At 43.4% G+C, this 25,446-nt stretch overlaps 1 protein-coding gene across 1 annotated transcript in view; it reads right to left on the reverse strand.

Annotated features, from left to right (window-relative positions):
- The window catches only part of ERBB4 (erb-b2 receptor tyrosine kinase 4), a 2,375,242-nt gene that overhangs the window by 548,914 nt on the left and 1,800,882 nt on the right, over positions 1-25,446 (reverse strand). The window contains exon 14 of the mRNA XM_086955561.1: positions 12,766-12,859. Coding sequence (XP_086811687.1) covers positions 12,766-12,859 — 94 coding nt within the window. The remainder of the gene's footprint in view (positions 1-12,765; positions 12,860-25,446) is intronic.

A 25,446-nucleotide genomic window follows, 5' to 3' on the forward strand; every position in this document is an offset into this window, starting at 1 on the left:
CTGTATGAGTAGGTGTATGAGTAGCTGTGTAGTTGACTGAGTGACTGTGTTAGTGGCTGTACTGGTAAGTGAGTAGGTGTGTCAGTGGCTGTGTGGTTATGTGAGTGGGTGTGTGAGTGACTGTATGGGTGAGCGAGTTGGTGTCTGAATGGCTGTATGAATGGGTGACTGGGTGTGTAAGTGAGTGGCTCTTTGAGTTTGGTTACATGAGTAAGTGTGTGAGTGGCTGTATTGGAGAGTATATGTTTCTGTGAAGGGCTGTAAAGGTGAGTGAGCAGATGTGCGGCTACTTGTATAGATGTGTGACTGGGTTATGTAAGTGGTCATGTGGTTGTGTGAGTGAGTGTGTGACTGGTTGTATAGGTGAGTGAGTGGCTACCTTGAGATTCTGTATGGGTGAGTAAATGTAAATGTGTGTGTCTTGTAAAGCGCACTGCTACCCGGAGGCGTCCTGGCGCTATAGACCGCTGGGGAACCCGTCCTGGCTTTCCCTGTGAGATGTTGCCTCCTGAGTATCTCCAAGGTGAAACCAGGCATCCCCGGCGTTTGTGGGGGGCCGTTGGGGAGATGAGGCAAGCTAATGCCCAGAGTTGCGGAGTGTGATCCCTGGTTAGAGTAGGCACCGAGGCGAGAATTACCCAGTCCGCTGACCCTGGTTCATGACCCTGCTGCATCGGGAATTGAACCCTGGTCCCGGGCCGTCCTCTGCTTCCGGGTCTGCCGCCTCTAACCAGTGAGCCACACCACTCCATAAGTGAGTGGGTGTCTGAGAGGCTGTATGGGTGAATACGTGTGTGTCTATTAGCTTTATGGGTGAGTGTGTGTCTTGTGAGTGGCTGTATGGGTGAGTGACTAGTTGTATAAGTAGCTGTATGGGTGAGTGAGACTGGTTGCGTGAGTGGCTTTATGGATGAGTAAGTGGATGTATGAGTACTTTTATGGGTCTGTGAATGGGTATGTGACTGGTTGGCTGATTGTCTGAGTGGACGTACACGAGGTTGTATGGGGTGTGACTGGGTCTGTGGATGATGTAATCAGTCATGCCATCAGTGATGTCATTTTAGATGTAATCAGTGATGTTACTGACTATGTCATGACTCATCATTGATATAATATGTACGGTCATAAGCAGTGCATTGTGGGTGTGTAAGTTATAGGTAGCTAGGCTAACTATAACTGCTGAATTGCTCTGATTTTGTAAAAGCAAAATCTGAGCCTAACTATAATGTCCCTGTAACCTTTTGTCTTTTTAGTGAATTTCTAATGGTTTTTTAACTAGTAGTCAAATTTGCAGAGTGGTGGAGAAAGGGGGTGGGGCCTCTGACCAACTTTCAGCAATCCAGCTGTGCAGGAACTACTGGAGTTAACTGGATGGGCTCTTGGCCTCCAAGGGTCTTCAGCACCCAAAGGGACTTCATTCCCCAAACAGTAGTGCGTTTGCAGAGTGGTGGAGAAAAGGGGGGCAGCCTCCAGAGACTTTCCAGGCAGGATTTTTTATACATTTTTCTTTTATTAGGGGCTGTGGCCCCCTTTCCTTGGCCGACTTTGGCCCCGGAGACCCCAGTCTCAAGCCTTTTTGAAATGGGGGAGAGGGGCTATGCAGCCGGCACAAGCCGATTTTGGCCCCGGGGACCCCTGGGTCTGGCTTTTTTGATTGCTTTTTTTTTTTTATTTAGTTGAGGGGGCCTCCTCTTGGGTCGATTTCAACCCCAGTGACCCATCTCCGGGGCCTAGCTTACATGTAATAGGGGAGGGTGGGCAGTGCGGCCCCTTTGCTGGGCCAGTTTCAGTCCTGGGGCCAGGCCTTTTTTAGTTTTTTTCATTCTTTTAGAGGAGGGGGCCCATGCGCCCCCACCTCAGGCCAATTTTAGCCTGCAGTCTCTGCCAGCTCCCTGCCTCCTACAGGGAGCCAACATTGTTTTAGACATAGGGAGCTGCTAAACATGTAGCTCACTCTGTATAAAAGCAATTCTGCTCTGCTTATAACAAGCAAGAGCTTTTTAAATGCTCTCACTTGCTGAAAGCAGACCATTTGCTGTGTCTTGGCAGGAGTGGTAAAGCTCCCGCTAAGCCACAGCAAGTTCTAGGGTGGTCGCCCCACCCGGGACATAGCAGGAGCTGGCCCTGGGGGCGGCGGTCCCCAGGGCCATCTATGGCTCCAGGTGTGTCACGTTCCCCCCTTTTCAAATTTGATGGGGTAAGTGGAGGTTCACAGGGCTTAGAACATTACAGAAGGAGGGCCACATGGCCCCTCCCAATTTTTTAAAAAGAAGATGATCCTGCAGAGGTGGTGGTCCCCTGGGCTGGGAGGAGCCGAGAGCCCCCCATATAAATGTATTAGACTCATGGTCCCGTGGGCATGAGGGGGTCCAAGAAACCCCCCCAATTTGTTTTTAAAATGTGGCCCGGCAATGTGGTGGTCCCAGGAGAAGTGGGGGAGGCCGTACGGGGCTCCCCCACATTAATTTATTCAGAAAAGCCTCAAGGAGGTGGCTGTCCCCAGGGTATTATTAAGACCAAAGGGGGGGGGGGGTCATGCACCCCCCACTCCTTTATTTTATAAATGCTCCCAGACCTGACCGACCTTCGGGCTGATTACTAATTGAAAAAGAAATTCTTCGAGTTCGTAAATATTGCGATTTCACAGTATTTATTTATTTTTAAAAAGCTTTTTTGGTCTGTCTTGGGCCCTGTGGGACTCCAGGATGAACTTAATGGAATCAGGGTATTTCCACCCTGCCACCTTTTCTTTTTTTTGTTGACTTTTTTTTGTGGTTCTTGGCTGAAGTCGGTCTCAGGATGGCTGCCAACATTACCTGATTGAAGTGCTGGCAGCCAATCAGAGCTCTGCATTTCTCTGCACAAACTCATCTTTTTTCATGAAATAGTCATGACCACAGATATCATTAACTGTTTTTTTCAATTTTTTTAAAACTACTGAACAAATTTACACCATGTAACAAAAAGCACAATCAGCGAAGCAAAAGCTAGCTTTCTGTCAAATTTGGTCTAATTCCGTTCAGTGGTTCGGGCTGTAGCTGTGTTGACAGGTCCTTTGGGAATAAACATTGCAAATGCATCCTTTTTCTTTAACCCCATTTTTCTCAGCCAACGCTTCATAAATCACCCTGAGACTTTCCGTGTGAAACAAAAATCACTGGAGCACTTTTTTTTTGGTAAAATTTCGTGAAGATTTGTCAAACGATACTAAAGATATAGGCAAGTCAAAAACACTTTTCCTATGGAAACATGGTTCTTCCTATAACTACCTTCTGGCGATAGCCAGTAGGATATATATGTATTTATTTTTTTTCACTGAAAAAAACAAAGGTTATAGGGACGTTCTAGTTAGACTCAGGTTCCACTCGTACAAAACCAGTGAAATTCAGAAGTTCTGGTGTCTGGCAGTACCACTCCAAAGAGGATTATGCAAAACTCTAGATGGAGGGGTGAAGGTGAGCAGTCCCCAGTGGGTGGACGAATGGGTCAAGGGTTGCCAGCTTAGAGGTCAGAGCATGCCAGGACTGACCCTGGTGATGCCTCTTCTGGCGTGGGCGGACTCCATGCTCTATCAGAAGGACAGGGGTCGGAGACCATTGCCAGGCAGACTCTTGTACAACACTTTCAGTAAGTGTTTCCCTAGGGGCGTGGGGGTAGTGGTCCCGCCCAGAAAGTACTGGCTTGCCAGGCACCTGGTCAGCCTAGGGGTACAGACCCTGGGTTGAAGGACCCGTCTCCGGTTACTACCTCTGAACTGGTGGAAGGGAGTGTGGAAAAAGGGTACCAATCACATGGAACTACCGACCCCCATGTCCCCCACTCTGAGGAACCCCAGAGGTTAGAGAGCCCTGGAAGGCCTGTGGAGTGGCTCTTCTCACTACAGCTTTCTGTAGCCACTGTGAGTTTCTGTAGACAGAGTTGTCCTTGGGTTGGAGGCAGAAAGCAAACCCAGGGGGTGGAAAGGGCCACATCACTTTGTTTGTCATTGTGACACTGTCTGCCTACTGGGATGCATCTGTGAGCAAAGTAAGGTTAGGTGCTGCATTGATGGGGTCCACAGGTGAGGAGAAGGAACCTCAATGGGTGGGCCCTGAGAGCATAGACAGAGGGATTCACATGGGTCCAGAGAGGTGTAGAACTGGAACGTGCCCATGCGTTGCGGACCAGGGTCAATGTTCTATCGCCCTAAGCAGGGACGCCCATCAAGGTATTGATTAGTCTGCCCTGATTTAAGGCTGGAATGGGGCTGTGTTGGACCTGGCCCTTTATGCAGGGTTAACTACAGACTTTTTGTCTTCCTCTACCTAAATTTGTGACCTTCTTTTTGTTGGCTGTAGGACTCTGGACACTTTAACACTGCTGACGAGTGCTAAAGTGCATGTGCTCTGTGTGCAACATGGCATTTGGTTTCTCCATGAGTGGCATATTCGATTTAGTAATAAGTACAGAGTATAGTTCACTACATGTGCCAAGGGACCATAAATCAAATGCTACTTGAGGGCCTGCAGCACTGATTCTGCCGCCCACCTGAGTAGCATTTAAAACATGTCCAGCCTGCCACTGTAGAGCCTGTGTGTGCAGTTTTAAACTGCCAGGTCGACCTTGCAAGTTCACCTTCTTGCCAGGCCCAAACCTTCTCTTTTATTACATGGAAGGCACAAAGGTAGGTCCTAAGTAGCCCCATGGGCAGGGGGCAGTGTATTTAAAAGGTAGGACATGTGCTTTTAAGTTTTACATGTCCTGGCAGTGAAAAACGTCTATATTTGTTTTTCAGCACAGCAAGGCCTATCTCTCTCATAGGTTAGCATTTGATCTGGCGTGTAACACTTTACAAGTGTATCTTTCAATTGGGAGAAGATAGACAATTGTAGTTTGGTGTCACAGGACTCACAATTTTAAAACACATCTTTTTAGTGAAGTTGTTTTTTAAATCACAGGTCTGAAAATGCCACTTTTAGAACGTTGGCATTTTCTTACTTAACCATTCGGGGCCTCTGCCTGTCCATAGAATACACATCTGGGTTGGATGACAGTTGGGCTTTGTGAGTTCACTCTAGACAGTCACACACAAAAGGAGATGAGGTGTGTCCTACATATCCTGATGGCCAATCACCCGGCTGAGGGGTCTTAGAGTGATGGGAGGAGCTGACACTTGCACCTGAATAGGGCTGTGCCTGTCCTCACACAAAGAGCTGCATACCCCCCTGTAAGTGTGTCTGGAGCCATGGCAGGGAAGGGCAGGGTCTTGTTCCCTACAAAGAACTTTCTTTGAAGTCTCCCTACTTCAAAGGCTAAAATAGTTATAGTACTGAAACTCTGACACCATATACGCAGAACAATTCTGGACTGAGAACATTCTGCCAAGACGAAGAGCTGTTGTACTGCCAGGAGGCACTGCCACTTTACTGCTTGCTTTGCTGTGTTGGCCTGCTGATTCTTGCTTGAAAGTGAGAAGACTGGACTATGCTCATTACATCCTGCTTTTTAAAGTTTCTCCAAGGGCTTGAATTGAGCTTGCCACCTGTTGGAAGTCTCAGGGCCATCAAAGACTGCAGCACCTGAGCTCCTCTGCTGAGAGCCCTACTCTATCTACCAAGTGGTGCCAATTTTAGTTCTAGAACCTTGAAAGTGAGTTTCTCTGCTGAAAGAAGAAAGCAACGCAATGACGCCAAGCGTGATTTTGGAACCAGCACAACTGAATGCATCAGTACTGCCTGTCCTGAAGCTATGTTCCTCGCTTGACTCATAGACCACGACTTACAACACAGGCCTCAACCTTGCCAAAGCACCTTCGAAGTACCACTATTGAGTGAGTCTCGAGCACCACTTCACTGTAGTCCGTGATGCACTGCCCCCTCTTGATGCAGTGGAATTGGCGCGGCGCGGCTTGGCTTTCAACACTTTATTGACACCATACCACCATTGGAACTGACACCTCACCGAGAGTGATTTATCACCTCCTGTGTGCAATGCATTGTCCCTGATCGCCGACTTCATCGACACTGCACCGCAGTAAGGAACCGACGCATCACTTGCTACAGTGATGCCTCACCTCCTTTACGTCTCGCATCCTCTTTGACTTTTGATGCATCCAAAGCACTGTACTGGGTTCTGCGTGACTCCTGTATCTGGCTGGCCTGCATCGTGTATTGTTTTCCAAGAGCTATAACTTTATTAAATATTTAGAAATTGATATCTTGACTTGCATGTGTTGGATTTTTGTCGTTTTGGTCTTGCTTTATTCAGATAAATATTGACTATTGTTCTAAACTGGTATGGAGTACTGTAGATGTGTTCTCACTGTGCTATTGTGTGTGTGTGTGTGTGTGTACAAATACTTTACTCATTGCCTCTGGGGATAAGCCTGACTGCTCTTGCCAAGCTACCAAGGGGGTGAGCACCGGGTTATCTGTAGTGTGTAACTGACTTACCCTGAATAGAATAGAAGGTCTCTACTTAGAGAGGGTGCATACCTCTGACCAATTGTTAGACCCCATTTCTAACAATGTATATGAGAGCTAGAGAGATAGAGTGTGACTGTGTGTGTGTGTGTGTGTGTACTAAACACCATGCAAATGGGCCCTGATATCAACAGAAGTGAGGCCACAACTCTCTCATATCCCTCACTTTCATGGCATGGACCACTTTCACAGTCAAAGCTACAGTACATCCCTATGAGCACCCTGATAGAGTTTCTTGACCCTGTACATCAAATAATGAAAACATATGTATACTTATAAACACTAAAAGAGCATTTAAAATCTCATTTTATGTTTTGTGAACCTACCTATAGGGAGGTAATTGAGCTTGGAAATGGCGCAGATTGTAAATATTTTAAACAAACGTACCCACATGCAAAAGCTGAAGACTTTGTGCTCAAAATATGTTATTGCATGTTATGGTAGGATAATAGACCATACAAAAAAGAGCACCTAAAAGGTACACAAAAAATCGCAAAACAATAATAGGATAAATCTACCTATACAACTACAATTCCTATGTAACACTTTAAATATAAGGGGAGAAGAAACAACCTGAATAGAAATAAAACAAAAGAAAACTAACCATTTCTGGCTCAAATCTCTTAAAGGTTAACAGCTCATGTAACATATTACTAAAACTTACTTATAAATATAATGCTATCTAATCATCAATAGGTTTATAAAACCAGGGATAAGTAGATGTATTAAACAACACCTGTAAGAGTTAAATAAGGTCCTCGTCTAGTAAAAAGTATCCATAACCACCACAAATGGATTTATAATAACAAAGCAATTTTACAATTAGTAGTACTAATTGATTTTCAAGGCACAGAAATCAGAAAGTCTAGTATTTTGTTATTTAAATCAGACATATTTGTGGATCATGAACTAGATTTACAAATCACCATATCATGAAAAAGATTATCTGAAATTTTAAAAATGCTTGTAACGATATCCTAAACTTCCCTTCAAAACTTAGAAACAGTATTACAATCATGTACTATATGTCTAAGAGAACCAGGATTCAGATTGCAATACCATCAAATTTAAGAATCTAAAAGCTTTGTGTTGTATAACTTTAAAGGAGTCCATAAACAAATAGTATAAATGAATTGGTTTGGTATAAAGAAACAGGAAACTAACCAGAAATATTATTCATTCATATTTTCTTCCATACATCCTGAGAAACAGATTGGTCTAGCTCATTATTCCAATTAGTATAAAAGAGTTATTTTATCCGCTAAAAAATTTAGAATTTCTTTTTATAAAACTTTAAAACAGCATATGAGGATGCAGCTATCGTTTGAGTATAAATGTATTAGTTCTATGTGGCACTCTTCGGTAAATTATTAAGAAGAGAATCAAGGATGGAATTACGTAACAATTCATATATGGAACTATTCGAGGGAGGTAAAATAAAAACTTTTTGCAGTTCATCAAAAGTTTAAAAAGTATTATTATGATATATATCTTGTAAATAAAAAATACCAGGTCTCTTCCCAGGTTGTCAACATTTTGCGGTTCAAGCAGGTTTCATTAAGGGGTTATACCATAAAGACAGATTTGAAGTATTTGAAATAGGAGACTGAAACAGACAGTCTAAGTCCTTTAATATTAGTTTTGTAGATTTAAAAATGGTGGATAATTTTAGTAAGGTCGTAAAACTGGAAATAGTAAATAATGCAGCTAAAGGGAAGGGTGATACCAATCCACATTCAATGAGCTGCCACGAAGGTGACATTTAGAGGCCGGCATGATTGAACTAAAAAGACTCTTGTTTGAAAATAAAATCTTTATGATATTTAAGAAAATCTGATAAGCCAAAACCTTCGTTAATCTATGCAACTTTCAAATTTTTGTAACTTAAGCGAGGAGTTTAGCTGTTACAAATAAATTAAGATATGAGTTTATCTACATTTTTATATAACTGAAGAGATAGTTGAGTAGGTATCATAGAAAGGAAGTAAAAGATTTTGGAGCGATAAACATTTTGATAGATTCCCCCACCGAGATAGATGTAAGGCAGACCACATATGAAATTTATCTTTAACAATCTTAAGAATGTATTTACAATAATTGATTGTTTACTAGTGTAAGAAACTAGGCTACCAAAATATTTACGTTTTTCTTTTTGTTATATTATATTGGTGTTGGTAAGCATATCAGGGGTACAGTGAACATTCAGAGGAGAAAAATCTGTTTTATAAGTGTTTAAAGTGTAGCCTGAAACTCAAGAGTACATTTGAATTATGTTTAGCAGAGGAGGAATGGAAGATTCAGGTTTACTCATATATAAAACAGGACATGGTCTGCATAGGCTGAAGTTTTTCTAGTAACACCCTAAATAATGAGGCCTTCTATTTCAATTGAATCTCTGATTGCAGAGAGCAAAGGTTCAATAGCAAGGATAAAAGGCAATAATAATGAGGGACATCCTTGTCTAGTGTCTTTAAAAAGGTAAACAATATTCGAGATGTGTCCGTTAATGAATAGTTTCACAGATGGACCTGAATAAAGAGCTGATATAATGAGAATACATTACCTGTCAATTTTAAATGCAGAAAAGGTATGAAATAAATAAAGCCAAAAGACTTTATCAAAAGCTTTTCAGAACCAAGTGCTAGGACTACAGAAGTAAAAGAAAAGTATGGACCACCTTCTATCACATGGAATAATAACCCAGTGCACTAAGTGTCATGAAACCAGATTGATCAACATGAATAACAGTGTCAAGGATAGAGGATAATCTGGTTACTAGAATTTTTGCATAAAGCTTACAGTCCTGATTAATTGAATATATTTGATGATAATTTGAAACTTTGGTGGGATCTTTGTTGGGTTTCAGAAGAAGGATAATTAAGGCTTCAGTTAAGGATCCTGAAGTTAATTTTAAAATACTAATATGAGTAAATAGTTAGAGTAGATGAGGTAATAGAAGAGGAGAAACTTCTTTATAAGTTTCAGCCAGGAAACCATCAGGACTGGGAAATTTAATAGAGTTTAGGGGTCTAATGGCTGTCTCAATCTCTTCTATAGAGATTGGTAAATCCAGTTTATCTCTAACTGGTTGACAAATTTTAGGTAAACCAAAAGACTCCAAAAATGTATCAATATTGGACCATGATTTGATCCTTATCTTTTTTATATGAAGATACTTTGCTTCAAGCCATCCAGATCTATTAGCGCTGAAATAAAATTTAGCCTTATTAATAGAAATTTGAATGTCAGTCATTTTACTTAACAGGGAGTTTAATTCATAACAGAGTTTTTGTAAGTGATATCATTGGAAGTGATAAAGAGGGGCTCATATTTAGCTATTTGTTCGTCCAGCTCTTTAAGTTTAGAGTCAAATGATTCATTATCATGTGTCATAATACACCTTTGAGGTAAGCTTTGAATGCATCCCAATGATTTACAATTAAAGTAGAGCCTTCTAGAATAAAAGAAAAAATAGTCAAGTATTGCAGATAAAAGTTTTAGTTTATTAGTGACATTGAGTGCAACATTCACATTCATACGCCATCTACGTTGAGACTGCTGAGTGGAATCAAGTTGTAAAACAAAAGAAAAAGGCGCATGGTCATAAATATCAATATTATGAGCAATAGGGTCAGAAGTTGCATTGATTAATTGATGGATATTAATTTATTTAGTATTTGGAAGTGAACCTTTTTAGCAAAAAGAACAGCAGCTCCATGGCAGGGGAAGAAAGAACATTACCAATCCTTTTCCTATTCATTTATGATAAAGTTGTATCATCTATATGTGTCTCTTGGAGTAAACAAATATTTGCTAAATGTCTTGCCAAGTAATCAAAATTGTTCATACGCTTAAAAGGGTGTCTTAAACCTTTAACATTAAAGGAGATTTTTTTTATTCTATTATCGTTATCCATATTCAGATAAGAGACAGAAAAGTATGAAAGAAAAAAAGGGATAATCTGTAAATGTAAAAAGTAGCAATAGAAATAAAAGGAATAGAAAAAGAAAAGACAAGAACAAACATAAAAAAGACAGCATATAAGCATATGCTTGTAAAAGAGTGACCGGCAGATACAATGTCCTAAAAGAAACTCTTAAAATAGGCTAGCTATAAGAAAATATTAAAACAAAAGATTCAGGTATCAGTCTCATTAGCATCCATGGAAAGCAGAGACTGTTGATCTAAAAAAGGACGAAGATCATCCGGAAATTGAAATTACTTGGGGAAATCATCTTTCCAAATTCTCATAGTAGATGGATCAAAAAGAACGTATTTAAAACCAGATCTCCTTACTCTTGGCCTAAGCACTGTAAAATATTTGTGGATATAAACTATTTCCTTGGTAAAGTCTTGATGGAGAATAATTTTGTTACCATTAACCATTAGCGGCGGAATCTCTCTTGCCACTTTCTGGGTCATCACTAAATGATGGTGATACAGTACCATAAAGATCATTTGACAAGGTTTGGTATGACTTGGTTTGTCATGTGAAGGAATTCTGTGCGCTGTATCAATTTCCAATTTTTCTGGGAACTTTAGAAGCAGAAGACCAGGTCATAAGTTTTCCAGATAACACCTCCAGTCATTGCCCTCAACATCTCATGGCAAATTAAAAATGCTCAAGTTATACTGCCAATTGCAGTTTTCTAAATCTCGTAATAGATGACTCAGAGGAACAACCTTTGATGTGATTCGCATAATACTATCAATGTTTGATTCATTAAACCTGAATTTTTATTGCGGTGTCAGAGACATTCATAGAAAGACTTGCCATAACTTAACACACATTTTTAATTTCTGATGCAGTATTGTTCATATTAGAATGAATAGCTTGTAGTTCTTCCAATAACGTAGATAAAGGAGGTTCATTAGTATACACAAATTTTGACTTGACTGGAGAAGTTCTCTGTTTGCGTTTGTTATTAATGATATGTACATTTTCTCCCTCCATTTTAATACAATACCGCAAAAAAAGATCAAGAAAACAGAAAATTAATGATGATAAAGGAATAAAAAAAGTCACAGCGATAGCAGACGGCGCAGCAGTTACACCGAGCTGTGGTAGTGGTGTAAGCCTCAGCTGCACCCTTTCCTGAAAGCAGCTCCACCCTTTTGACAGGAACTTCGGTAGCAGTATGAAGGGGAGACCAGTGAGGAGCTCAGGAGGGATTACACAGCGTAAATAAACTGAAATCCACCAACTAAGGTATCTCTGCAGAGCGCTGATTAAACTCAACAACAGGACGTAAAAAGAATGAGGCAATGCTAGCCTAAAGTATGCTTTAATATCGTCAATATAATGGGCGACAGGGACAGCTAGCGTGAGGCAGCCATCTTGTTTCACCCGCTCATGCGACTCCCACAAAGGCTGAAGACTTAATTGAGGAAATATATTGTCCTTGATTTTTTTTTCCAACTAAAGCTATTGGTGTTTGTGCACTTGATTGTTTCTAGGGATTTTTTTATCAATAAAAGCATAAAACTATATTCTTCAACCAACCAGAGACATTTACACTGACATTTTAAATGGTGAACAGATTCTTCAGCAGGTAAGAGCTCTAAAGACACCTTCTTGCCCATCTCTGAGTTAAAAAGAAACATGGATTCGGCCCGTGGGGTTAAACACTCTTTGAGGCCACGCTACAACAGTATGATGCAGCATAGAGCGGTTACATTTGCAAACATTAAGGTGGTGTAATGACTCAACCTCTGCTTCCACAGGCTCTCTAAAATTATTGGGGGGCTATCAGGCAGGTAATATTCCTCAGTTTCTTTGTTTTTTAGGGGCCTGTGCTGCAAAATTCTTATTTTGCAGCATGTGGCCCTTTTTATCATGACAAATAACATGATTTTTAGCACGAGATGGCACCAGATACTGACATGGGGGTGAACATTAATTGTTATGTTCTATAGACTTGAAAACCTTCTCCCACGCATGGGTGGAACTCCATTCACTCAGGTACACGCCCGATTTGTGCCGTGGAAAAAATGCAGAACGGCACATGCATGACTGAACTTCAATGTTTGGCTCAACACATTTAAGGAGTCTGTGGTTTACAAGGAATTTCACCCATATTGTTATGGTTAGGAAAAGCAGAACTAAAGCTTTCTATGATGCTAAACCTCTTCCTCCAAGCAGTGGATGAAAAATCAGTGAATGCATGAAGATGCATGGCACAAAGACTGTAGTGTTTGAACAAAGAGAAAGAGTGCTGTAAACTACATGTTGTCAGTGGTCATGCAGCAGGTAAAGACAGTGGTAGACTTTTAAGGATTCGCCATGAATATATATGGATCTTACTGGGCCATGGCAGGTGACCATGTATTCATCCATCTTCTCACACTGTAGATCACATTCAACACATTGGGTTCCATTAGCAAACTCGCGGAATTCCCTGCAAAGATAAATATTGAGTAAGCAGAGTTTGAAAGGCTTTGGAGAAAGGTTAAATATGCAGGTGTTTCAATATGGTAATATTTGTAGCTCTGTCTTTATAAACTGTTGACGTTTCTGGTGTTATTGTCAATTTCTGGCCACATGAGGTCTTATTCCACTGCTAATGGAAAAAAAACTGTCTAACCTACATTTTGCTCATGCAATCTATGACCACAAAAAAAACCATAGCCTGACTGATGGTCAGAACATAACGTATATACAGGGTCACTGACATTTTGTGATTCTGCTGTGTTTTTCGCATCATAATGGACATGCCACATTTGCCACATAATCCATTATCTGCTGCATAATCTGTTGATATTAACAAACAAAAAAGTTTTGTTTCTACTTTCTAGCATATTAGCACATAGGAATTATTGCTGTATTTGGGTACTAAATTGATACTAATAAGGTGAAATCTTTTCCTCAACAGTGTTTTCAGGTGTAAAAATTCCACATTAGTGAGGTTATACTAATACCAAATGTGCCACATTATACTTCATAATTAGCATTTTATTGATGCATAATTTAGTCAACTTTGCTGCATAATTTGGCCCTCATCTGCAGCATAATTTCAGTGGCCCTGGATATTCATATAGAAGTATATATGGTGCAGACTGCAACATAAGAAATATCATTCTTCCGGTGTGAGGCTGCAACTTAAATACAAAAGCTTAATCAGCATATTAGAACCAAATTTTAAACTTCAAGGGAAACAAGATATTCCCTCAAAAATAACAAATGAAACTCATGGGTGTGTTATAAAGCCTAGGCTGTTTCATGCCCTTTAGTGACAAACTTAAGCTGTGCTAGGCAAATATCTTTTGGATAAATCACGAACCACCAACATTGCTAAGACATTGTGAGTCAATTTTTTTCAAGGCATTTCCTGTCACAAGAAAAAAGTATTTAACACATTGACATAATTAAATAAAACATTTCCCTTTTTATTAGGGGTAGGATTTAAATAAGTTAAAAAGGTTCTGTTAAATATTCCACATGTTATGTAAAAGTGTTAAACGGATTAAAATTAAAAGGGTGAATTTGTTTAGGAGTGATACATAGCTGTGTAGAATGCAAAGAAACATGTTCAATGTGCTGCAAAGTGCATAATGAATGATTTTCAATCAAATAACTTATTAATTAAATATTTTTAGTCATTTCAACTTTGAAGAAATTCTTGAAAAGGCTGTTAAACAATTTCAAGTTTAAAAAACACAACCATAGAAAGGTTTCTAGAGCTTTATATTACAACTTTTAAAATCCTAGCAAACAGTTATAAATCGGACTTCAAATCCAACTTCTAAAAATGTTCTAAATTTGTGAACTATGAATAACAGCTTGCAAAAAACCCTACATATTTTTAACTAATTGCAAGTTTGGAAGTTTAAACAACATTTTAAAGATTGTTATGTAATTTAAAAAATATATAAATACAAACACAAAAATGTTTAAACAATTATAACATTTAAATTGTATTTAAAAATGTTAGGACATGTTTAGCAACAATTGTAACAACTGTTCATTTTAAATATTCTAAAATTGTAATCCTAAACATTAATGATAATTAATAAAGTAAATGTAAATGTATTTTAAAACTTTGTAATGTTAAAACGAGACCTACAACATTTTAAATGTAAACATACAATTTATTGCATCTGAAATCGTATAAGGAATTTGTAACAGTTTTGAAAAACAGAAAAATACTTGAAAATGTGTATTTCACAATTGCAAAAACTATTAAGAAATCTTTCAAACTAGTTTGCAAAATGTTTTAACTTTTTTGCAATACCTAAATGTTGATATATCACATGTATAAAGTGCATGTGTGTTTAAAAACATTTTAACTATTTTTTTCTGATATTTCTAAAAGAAGTTACATTTTGGTAAAATGACTAAAGCATTTGCCCCACATGTGTGGAACAAAATTTAAAGGAAAAGGTTTGCAAGATCAAACCTGTACTGACTTGCGAGCAAATTTCCCCTGCTCTCCACTGAAGTATCCTAGAACTACCTGCAGACTAGCCTCATACATCTCGAGGGAGGGGTGAGATCGCCAGTCTTTTTTCATGTGGCGAATGTAGATGGCAAATGATTTTTTAATGACTGAATGTGAAATCCGGTTTTATTATTGTATGAAAGTCACAAAGTTAAATGCACATATTCTACTCATACACATTCAATACAGCATTGTCAGCATTGCTTGGACCTCTTCTGCCTAGCAAAATCTTCCTTAGTTTCCGAAATATTGCTCTCACCTGCTTTATGTTCCTTATGCTAATGCTTGTAATGCCCAAATTCATAATATGCAGGATCAATATCTCAGTTTGGATGCCTTGGAAATACCAGGCCAGTCTGCGGCCACGAATCTCCCCTCCTCCCAAATTTGTGCATTACCTGTATCCAACAGGTATTTGGTCCTGTTTATTAATGACTGACTTCAGAAGGGCAGGTCATTGGATGAAAGCAAATTGTGGTATAATTTACGCCTCACAATTCTCTCTACTGTTAGCACACCTAATATAAGTAATTGCACAGAGGTAGTTGCAGCAAAAGAGAATCTTGCAGCAGCTGCCATTTCAAATGATATTAAAGCATTAGGTTGGAACATAGCAGGTTACAAGCCGAATTAGGGTTTGAAAATTGGATGGAATTTATTCCATTGTAATATATAATTCTAATGCAGGAAACCTGGGCTACATCGGATGTGTTTTGTGAATGTTTTTCGGTTACTCTACTCTTGCTGCTGCTTAGCGGGCCAAGGGTGGGCTTACTGCTTGGTTCAGAACGAGCCTGGTCGGTTCTATCTCACCTTTTTTTCACAAGAGCAGTTTGACACAAGCCTTTATTATTGTTGGCCTAGGCATTTCAGTATTATAATTAATTCCAGCAAAAATAATTTTATTAATAAGAACAATCCGAATTTTGTAGCACTGTTCGACCTCATAAAAGGAACTTGATCTTAAACCTGCTGAGAAAAGAAATGGATTTAGTTTAATAGTGGCAGATTACTTTAACACAACATTTAGGGATATCCTTCTGGTAAATAAGAACAATCTGTTTAAGCCCATTTGGATAGAAGGGGTTATTCAAGGAATGGACCAAAGAGGATGAGCGCTCCATTTCCATCTGATTGATTTTGATCTTTGTAATGCTATGGGTGTGGTGAACCCCGCACACTCCATGGCTGCCAAATATACCGGGGTGGGGAGCACATGCTACTATTATTAATTATATTTTTATTTCAAGGTCTCTGTTGAACTTGGTCATTTATGGGTAAGTAGAGTATTCTGTATTCAGCAACCATAACACCCTAGCCATTACTTTACGGAGGTCTATGGAAAGCTCTTAGAGGTTAGGGGTCGTCTCTGAGACTTATTCCACCAAGTATCGGGGAGAAGACTAGTATACTAGTTTGGTGCTCAATTAAAATGGATGAGCTCTTAAGGAAACTATGTAATAGCCATCTGGCCCTGATGTTTTGCTATCTTATCTGTCCCAAAGAGGGCTCGAGTGGTATCCAGGCTAATGTCAGAATGGAATCTGTAATTAGGGAAGCTCTAATGAAACCATGGAAATCCAGAGGTGACACATGACCCTTTTGATTCAGCGGAACCTGTTGGTTAGCTAATAAATGCCTCAGGGTGTTAAAAGGGGTTCAAAGACAACCAGTAACCAAAGACCCTTTTATGTTGCCCGGCGGTGTCGCCTCTATGACCCACCAATATTAATCAATGAAGAAGCAGGCGCTGGAGACTGGAAGGCAGGAAACGAGGATTTTATTCTCTCCGGAGGAGAACACATCAATTCAGACAGCAAGTATCGTCACAAGGTGCTCTAACCACATCTCTGAGGCCTGGCCTCTTATACTAGGGTTTATGACCTTTATTACACGTAACACATTCTCGCAACACTTTGATATTTGAAAGAACATCCTCGGAATCTCCCCTTCAGGCCCGTTCCCACATACATTTACAGTTGAATTCCCCACCCCGGTCACAACAGGTGATGAGTGTCGCGCAGCAGGGCATTCCGCCGATTCACGGAATGCGTGGGGTTGATCGGATCTCATAGGGTGGGGGCTTTGATCGGCTCGAGGGTCTTTTGATGGGGAGGGGAAGCTTCCTTCTGTACGGGGTAATAAACAGTATCCGCAGGGCCAGGTGGCGGCCTGGGAACAAGGAAGACAAACGGGGACACAGGAAAAGGGGGTTTGCATCAAAAGGGTCTGAGACCATGAAAGGAATGAAGGGAGGTGTCGCGCTGGGAACAGGATGGGATTCTGTGGCGGAGCTGCGCTGAAGAGGGGTTTATGACCCAAGGCATGAGAGAGCGGGGGTTGTCAGCGTGCGGGGGAGGCTTGCGAGGTTAGGAGAGAGAGAGAGACGCGCTGGCTATCAGCGAGGGGCAGGGAGGCCATGGTGCTCAAAATGGCTGCCTCTTACGCGCACAAATGGGCTCGAAAAGGGGCAAGATGGCGCCGATAATGTTGACGTTTGCGGTCTAATCTTTAACAGTCCTCCCTTTTCAACATATCTTAGCCAACTTGCTTACTCAATGTCAATCTTCATCAAATTCCTAACCTCGGCATCATATATTGCTCTCATATGTTCGTTTCCAAAGTCCACAGTCTTAGGGCAAATACAATTTACGCATAATGTACACAGAGGTGGCAGACATTGAATTCCTAAGCATAAACCGCATATTACAACTATAGGAATCAGGATAATGGTGAATAGTCTCCAGCCCCAGTTCTTAACGGTGCTCCAGAACCAACCACCAAGCGACCATTCTTCTTGTTCTTGGTGGACTTCTGAAGAGAGCCTATGAAGATGTTCGATGGCTTTGTACACTGAGGGTGAGTTGTCCGGTATGTACGTACAGCAGCTGGACCCAATAATGCGGCATGCTCCACCACGATCCGCAAGAACCACATCTAGGACAAGGCGGTTCTGGAGGGCCACCAAGCGGACCGCTTGAAGTTCAGCGGTGTTGTTAGCAAGGATACCAGCCGTGATGTTCATTGTTGTCTCAACTGCTTGAGTCAGATGTCGGATGGCACGGCTGTTCGCCATCGGGCCCCAGAGGGGGACAAGTCCCTTCATAGCATCAAGGAACTGCGCTCCTGTTGAGTCGGCTTGTTCAATGTCCTTGGCTCGTTTTTGTCTGTGATGATTTGCTGGTGCCACATAAGTCGGAGGAAGGATGAAGGAAATGAAACAAGTGCCCCCCCAGCCTTTGGGGAGCCAGGTGTAAGCCTTCGTGCCGCAGATGAAATACGTGTTTGGAGACGCCACAAAGGAAGGTGGGTCGGTGGAGTCCAGAGTTCTGGAAAACCGGCAAGCACTGTGGCCTACCAGCTGAGTCCCAAGCCCTTCCATGCACATGTGGCCGGTGACGTTGATGACTGACAGGGCCACAGTCAGAGTGGCAGCCGTCCGTTTTCGCAGGTAGGAGAAGGTGGTTCTGGTTGGATTATTGAACACTTGCATTTCAATTTGTTCTTTAGCAGGGATGTCCAAGTGGATTGTGTTGTTGGTGGTCTGCGGGCAGAAGTGTGTCTTTGTTCTGTTCCGCCAGACCCCGTGGTAGAAATGCGTTACGGTTTTGCTGGAGGTGGCATTGTCCTTAAAGCTTTCTTGCAGAAGCATCAGCCAAGCAAGACAGGAGCCGTGAACTGAGAAAGGTGAAGGGATGAATGGTATCGAGTGTCCAGTGGCGTGGGGTAGCAACCCACAGATCCAACAGTTGGTGGCATTGGTGGCAAGGTTGTGCTGGTGAAGTAGTTGTACGAAAGAGTTATTCCAAAATTCCTTTCGTCTCTCTCTGAGTTGGGGAGAGAGTGAAATCAGATAATGTTCCTTCATGGTGGTAGGCTGAGCAGTGGTCAGGAATGTTTCGTGAGCAGGTGCATTTTCTTCCACAATCCAGAGTGTGGTCATGAGGAGAAAGCAGAAAAGGATTGTGATGAAGAGTGCAATTGTCTTTGAGCTGTGGAGTCTGTCTGCTTTTGGGTTTCTGTGGTGGGTATTTCCTGTTGCCTTCATCATCTTCTTATTTGGCGCTTCCATCATCTTCTTATCTGGCGCTTCCATCATCTTCAAGGTGCTCGGTAGCGGGCAGAACCACAGACTTTGTTTTGCTTCTCTCCGGGTAACCCTTGGTAGTGTTTAGGTCACCGTTCTGAGATTTAACTCAGTCCGTGGTCTACTTAGCCGAGGCTCCCTCCTTTCGACGCAGGAAATACCCTTCTCTCGATGGCACAGTGGGATCAGAGAATTTTGAAAGTTCAAGTGTTTCGGTATCAGGATAGCAGGTTAGTGATGGTCGGTCCTTGTTCAGGAGCTCTTCTTGGTTGTCGATGTTTTCGGTCGAGGTCAGGGTCGAGGAGACCTTCTTACAGTGGTGTGCATGCAGCCAGTTGCGTTTTCCCTCCACTCGAAGTGCTGTTCGGGTGGTGATGAGGACTTGCCAGGGGCCCGTCCACCGGGGTTCCAGACTCTTGGCACGCTGGAAGTTCCGGATCAGGACAAAATCCCCAAGCTGGATGGTGTGTCCGGGACCCCTGGAAGTGTCAGGGATGGCATGCAGCACCTGTTGATGGATAACAGACAGTGTTTTAGTCAACTGGCATAAGTAATCAGACATTAGGACGTCCGGGACGTCATGAATGGAAGTTGGTTTCGGTGCAGACCAGACATTCATAGGCCGGCCGAATACAACCTCGTATGGTGTCAAGTGGTGTTTGGTAGGGGTGGAATGCATTGAGAGCAATGCCAGGGGGAGTGCGTCTGGCCATTTCAGTCCTGTGGTAGCCACTATTTTGGCCAATTTTAGTTTCAGTGTGGCGTTATGTCGTTCAACTAGTCCAGCAGATTGGGGGTGGAAGACTGCGTGGAACTTTTGTTTTACACCCAACCCCTTCAAAATGAGTTGGATAACTTCGGCTACGAAGTGGGGGCCATTGTCGCTCCACAAAATTCGACAAAGGCCGTAACGGGGGAAAAACTCCTTTAACAGTACTTTTGCTGTGGCCATAGCAGTGTTGTCACGGGTTGGGTATGCTTCCACCCATTTGCTAAATGCGCATACCACAACAAGTACATATTTCAGGCCTTGACATCTGTCTAGTTGGATGTAGTCCATCTGCAGGACTTCAAACGGGTGATTTGGGACCCCAAACCCTCCCCGGGGTACTACAGTTCCTTTCCCGGGGTTGTGTTGCAGGCATATCAAGCATTGTTGGACCAGACGCTTGGCGGACTCTGTGATCTTATCATTGTGCCAAACTCTGGAGACAAGTTCAATCATGGGGGCTGATCCTATGTGGGCAGGGGAGTGTGCCATAGTCAGTATGGGAATCAGATACGAGTCAGGTAGCAACCATTTGTTTGTGTCTTTTGTTCGCCAGCAGCCTTCGTCATCTTTCAATCCCACCCGTGTCCATTCAGTCAGTTCGTGTTGTGTGCTAGCCATTTGAATGTCTCTAATAGTGTCCCTAGCGTCAGACCATTTTTCTGCTTGTGACCTGGTCACGTACATGCGTGTTGTCGTCCTATTTTCAGCTGTCGTTCGGGCAGTGATGTCGGCTAGTGCATTTCCCTGTCCAATAATGTCTGTCACCTTTTTGTGTGCCTGGCATTTGATGACTGCAAGCTTTTTGGGGAGAAGGACGGCTTTGATCAAGGCGGAGACTAGATCCCCGTGCAAAATGGGGGTGCCGTGTGAGGTCAAGAATCCCCTCTCCCTCCAAAGGAGCCCAAAATGGTGAACCACCCCAAAGGCATACTGGCTGTCGGTGTAAATGTTTGCTGTGGTTCCTGCTGCTAGAATACAGGCTCGTATCAGGGCAATCAGTTCCGCTGCCTGGGCAGATCGTTGCGTTATGCGGGCTGTCTCGACTACAGTTCGAGCCGTGGTGACTGCATAGGCAGCTGAAGTGGTGCCATCGGGGAGTTTGATGCAAGAACCGTCCACCCACAGCTCTCCGTCGGGGTCGGGAAAGGCCGTGTCTCTGAGGTCAACCCTACTTCTGGTCTGTTCGTCTGTGAGGGTCACACAGTCGTGTACAGGGTGCACATTGGGATCGTTTTCTGGTAAGGGCAGCAGGGTTGCTGGGTTCAGTGTGGTGCATCTCTTCAGAGTGATGTGGGGTGCGAGCAGAGTCAGTTCGTATCCAGTCAGTCGTGCACTCGTCAGGTGTTGCGTTTTGGTTTGGTTTAGGAGGGTGTCAACTGCATGGGGTACCAGTACTGTGAGGGAATTCGAGAGCACGATCCCTTCACTCTGTCGGATAGAGATCGCAGCAGCAGCTACGGCTCGAAGGCAAGCAGGCAGGGCTCTGGCTACAGGATCAAGGGTGGCTGAGAAGTAAGCGCATGGTCGTTGCTTTGAGCCGATGGACTGGGTCAGGACAGATAAAGCGCACCCCTCCCTTTCGTGAGTGTAAAGGGAGAAGGGCTTTGTGTAATCGGGGGTACCCAACACAGGGGTCGAGCAAAGGGCATCTCGTAGTTGCATGAAGGAAGCCTGACACTCAGGGGTCCAAGGGAGTGGGAAAGGGATATCCTTAGCTAGCAGTGAAAGCAGTGGTTTTACTACGAGGCTAAAGTTGGGTAACCACTGTCGGCAGAAGGAGGTGAGGCCTAGTAGGGAGCGGACCTGTTTCTGGGTCCTAGGGATGGGGGTGTCGAGAATGGTTTGGATCCGGTCAGGAGTCAGTTTCCTTCCGTCTTTGGACAAAAGGTGGCCTAGGTAAGTGACCTGGGGTTGGCAGAATTGCAACTTCTTCTTAGAGACCTTGTGGCCATTTTCTGCAAGGAAGTGCAGGAGTTGAATGGTGGCTGTGACAGCTAGTGGAGTGGTGTCGGCTGCCAAGAGGATGTCATCGACATATTGCACTAACACCACTCCATCGGGTAACTGGACTTGATCCAGTTGTCTCTTGAGGGCCTGGCTGTAGATGCTAGGGCTTTCTGTGTAGCCCTGGGGTGCTCGGCAGAACCTATACGAGCGGGCTTTTAGGGTGAAACCGAAGAGATATCGGCTGTCTGGGTGGATGGGGATGGAAAAGAATGCGTTTTTGAGGTCAATGACAGTGAAGGTGGTGGCAGTGGAGGGAATCAAAGTCAGGATGGTGGTAATGTCCGAGACCACAGGGTACTGGGGTACCACCACTTTGTTGATCTCTCGAAGGTCAATGATGAAGCGGTATGCTTTCTCATCTCCTTCTCCCTGTTTCTTAATGATGGGCAAGATTGGGCTGTTGCAAACGTTGCTAACCACTTCCTCTACCACTCCTGCGTCTATCAGTGATTGGATGATTTCTACCAATGCCTTCTCGCCCTCGGGCGATATCCGATATTGTGGAAGTTTTGGGAGTGTTGCATCTGGTCGAACAGTAATGTGCACTGGGTCGATCATCATGCGCCCTACATCCGAATCCGTTTTGGCCCACAGATACGGAGGCAGAGTGTCAAGCAGGGAAGTGTCAGCGTCGGTGATGGAAAACATGTGTCTGGGGGGGCAATGTCTAAGCAGAACGGGATTGTCGTAAAGGAAAACTCGGACTCCATCTTGGGAACATCTAATCGTTGCTCGGAAGTGTTTCAATAAGTCAAGTCCCATAATTGCGTCAGGGCTATTGGAGGAAAGCAAAAACGTGGTGTCAGTGGTGTTGTTTTCTAAGTCAAAGAGGATCGGGGCGGACAAAGGGTTAGTGGAGGGCGTTCCATCGAAACCTGTCGATGTTATTAGTGAGCCAGACAAGGGTGCCCTTGGAATCAGTCGTTTAGATAATGCACTACGTGTTGCGCCAGTGTCTACCAGGAATGGTGACTTGGTACCCAAGACCTTAGCAGTGACATAAGGGCCTTGCTGGTCAACATGGAGCTCGACTGGATCCCTCCCTTGCCCTAGGCAGTCCTATGCAAAGTCATGAACGTCATCGTAGTCAGATTGCTGGCATTGGTTCTGTCGGGGTCGATCAAATGTGTTTGGCCTACTTGATCTATCATTAGCTGCGTTGTTTGGGGGCCCTCGCTGTGGTCCCCTATTCCTTGGTTCGCTTGCTGTATCTCTAGGATCTCTATTTCTGATGAGTTCCAAAAGAACTGGGCACTGAGATTTCCAGTGGCCCGTTCCTTTACAGAAAGCACACTGGTCCTCTCTAATGTCTGTACGTCCAATGTGGGGAGTCGAAGTACGGTCCTTGGGAGGTGCAGTTTTAGGGACGTTCATCTGATGGTTTCCCCGGTATTGGTCTCGTCCCAGAGTCACCCCTTGCAGTTGAGCCATCATCACCCTCTCCTTTAAATCTTTCTTCTTTCTCTCTGTTGTTCTATCGTTTTCGTTTTTCTGATGTTCATAATATTGGGCCATCTGGAGGATAGCCGTAGGTTTGGAGGCTGCCCAACTACTTTCGCTGGCCTGCAGTTTCTGCGAGACCTCCGGTGATAAGCCCTTAACGTAATTCTGGACAAACAGATGGTGTCCGGTTGCAGTGGTCAGGTCCTGGCCGCTGTAATCGGAGAACACCGTTTCAAACCGGGAGAAGTATTCCGATACATCCTCCTGAGGTTTCTGGCGACAAGCCGTTACTATCGACCAGTCCACTTTCTTTTCTGGGATCAGGGTTTTTAATTTCTGTACGATTTTATCCGGGAGGTCTAAAATGGCTTTTAAAGGCTTTTGTCCGGGTTCTCGTTGTCTGTCTATGCCATCGAGTTGTGACCAGTTATGTCCAAACAGCTCAGAGTGGTCGACTTTCCGGATTTGCTTCCACACATCGGCTGGTAGACATAACCCGAAAAACAAGTCGATGTCAGCCAGAGTCATAATCGTCGATCCTAGGGCTGTACCCAACTCAGTATAGAAGGCAGTGGGGTTTTTACGTAGGTCAGGCAGAGATTTCCGGAAGGTCAGAATCTCTTGCCGGTCCCATGGTTGGTAGACCCAATTGTACACTACCCTTCCCTTTGCATCTTTGTTGTTTGCGTCATCGTGAGTCCCTTCACCTCGTGGAGGAACCCAGTAAGGGGCAGCCTCTCGTATCGGCATCATGGTGTTAGATCGTTCAGTTTGTGGTTCGGTTGCTACGGATGTTGTGGATTCGATTTTCGGCTTTTGTTCAGTGAGGTGGCGGAAAACCTCAAGCGTACGCGTAAGGAGGTCCGTCACATCACTCTCACTCTCATCCCCGATATCGACCTTCCGGTACAGAGTCGTTAGGCTCTGGGGACCTTTTTCTTGATATCGGTCCTCGTATGCGTTTAAGACGTGGTAACACAGTTGTACAGTAAAGTGTCGTCTGTGACTCCCAGTATAAGAATTAAACACATCCGTGACGGACTCTTCATCTTCCCTCTTCTCTACCAGTATCTTTGCTATCTTGTCGACCCCTGCTCGCTCATTTTTGCTTAGTCTATATGTTCTTGCAGGACCAACCCTTCGGGCCTCTGGGTCGCCCAACGTTGTCGTTTGCATAGCATCTAATACAAGGAGTTCAGCCGGCACAGAGGCCATGGGGGCTGAAGCTGTGGTGCTACTCTCGCTTGTACCTGGGGGTAGTGGGTGCTGTGCTAAGGGTTGGGAAGGGGCATATGGAGGGGGCATGTGGATGATCGGAGGACCTAGCAGCAGATCATCGTTGGTTCGCTGTTTCGAGTGTAATTCAGGGTAGAGCGTGGAGGGTGTTCTAACCAGACACTGGCTTGATGTTTCTATTTCTAGCTTCTGTTTGGTATCCTCTCTTCTTTTATCTCTTTCTCTAGTTTCTGAGCCGCTAGGTGGGCTGCTTTCCGCAGCTCTTTTCCCAACCTACTCTCAGTTCTCTTTTTACGTTGTTCGGCTTCTTTTCGCCACATGCCGAAGCTGTCAAGCATAGTGGGCGTCGTCTTGTTTTTACCAAGGGCTGTTTCTAGTGCGTTTATTTTATCGTCTTCAAAGGATCCTACCAGTGGCCACTGACTTTCTCGATCCTTTTTCGTATATTTATGCCACAGCTGGCTATAGGCTATAGCGATCAATCCATGCTTCATGAACATGTCCTTATTAGGGGTGCCTTCCAGCGGAGCCGGATGGTTCATCTCTAATAAGCGGTCCGGGCTAAACAGGCTACTAACCAGTGGGGAGAAGACAGGCATGACGGATCACAATGGGGATAATAGTCAGCACTACCTATCTTATCACTGCGTGCAAAGACTAGACAGAATATTTCTATTCTACGTTGTTTGTAGGCAGTGAATACCTCATGAACCAATCTTGAGCAATCAATGTTAGGTCAAAAATAAAAAATCAATATGGTCAATGGGGAGAATAAGTAGGCTCGCAAAGGTCCGCGTCACCTACCCTTTCACTATCTGCAAAGAGGGGACCTATTCTTCCCTGTTTGCAGACAGAGAATCTCCAGAAAACAATCTATAACAGTTAATCAATGGGGGTGGGGGGCAATTGTTCAGTGGGGGAGAAAGATAGGTCCGACGGATGCGTACCTAACCTTCACTGTTTATAAAGGGAGAGCCTGTTGTTTCTCCGTTTGCAGACAGC

This window comes from Lissotriton vulgaris, chromosome 2_1 (assembly GCF_964263255.1).
Source record: "Lissotriton vulgaris chromosome 2_1, aLisVul1.2, whole genome shotgun sequence".
In the NCBI taxonomy this organism is placed as follows: Eukaryota; Metazoa; Chordata; class Amphibia; order Caudata; family Salamandridae; genus Lissotriton; species Lissotriton vulgaris.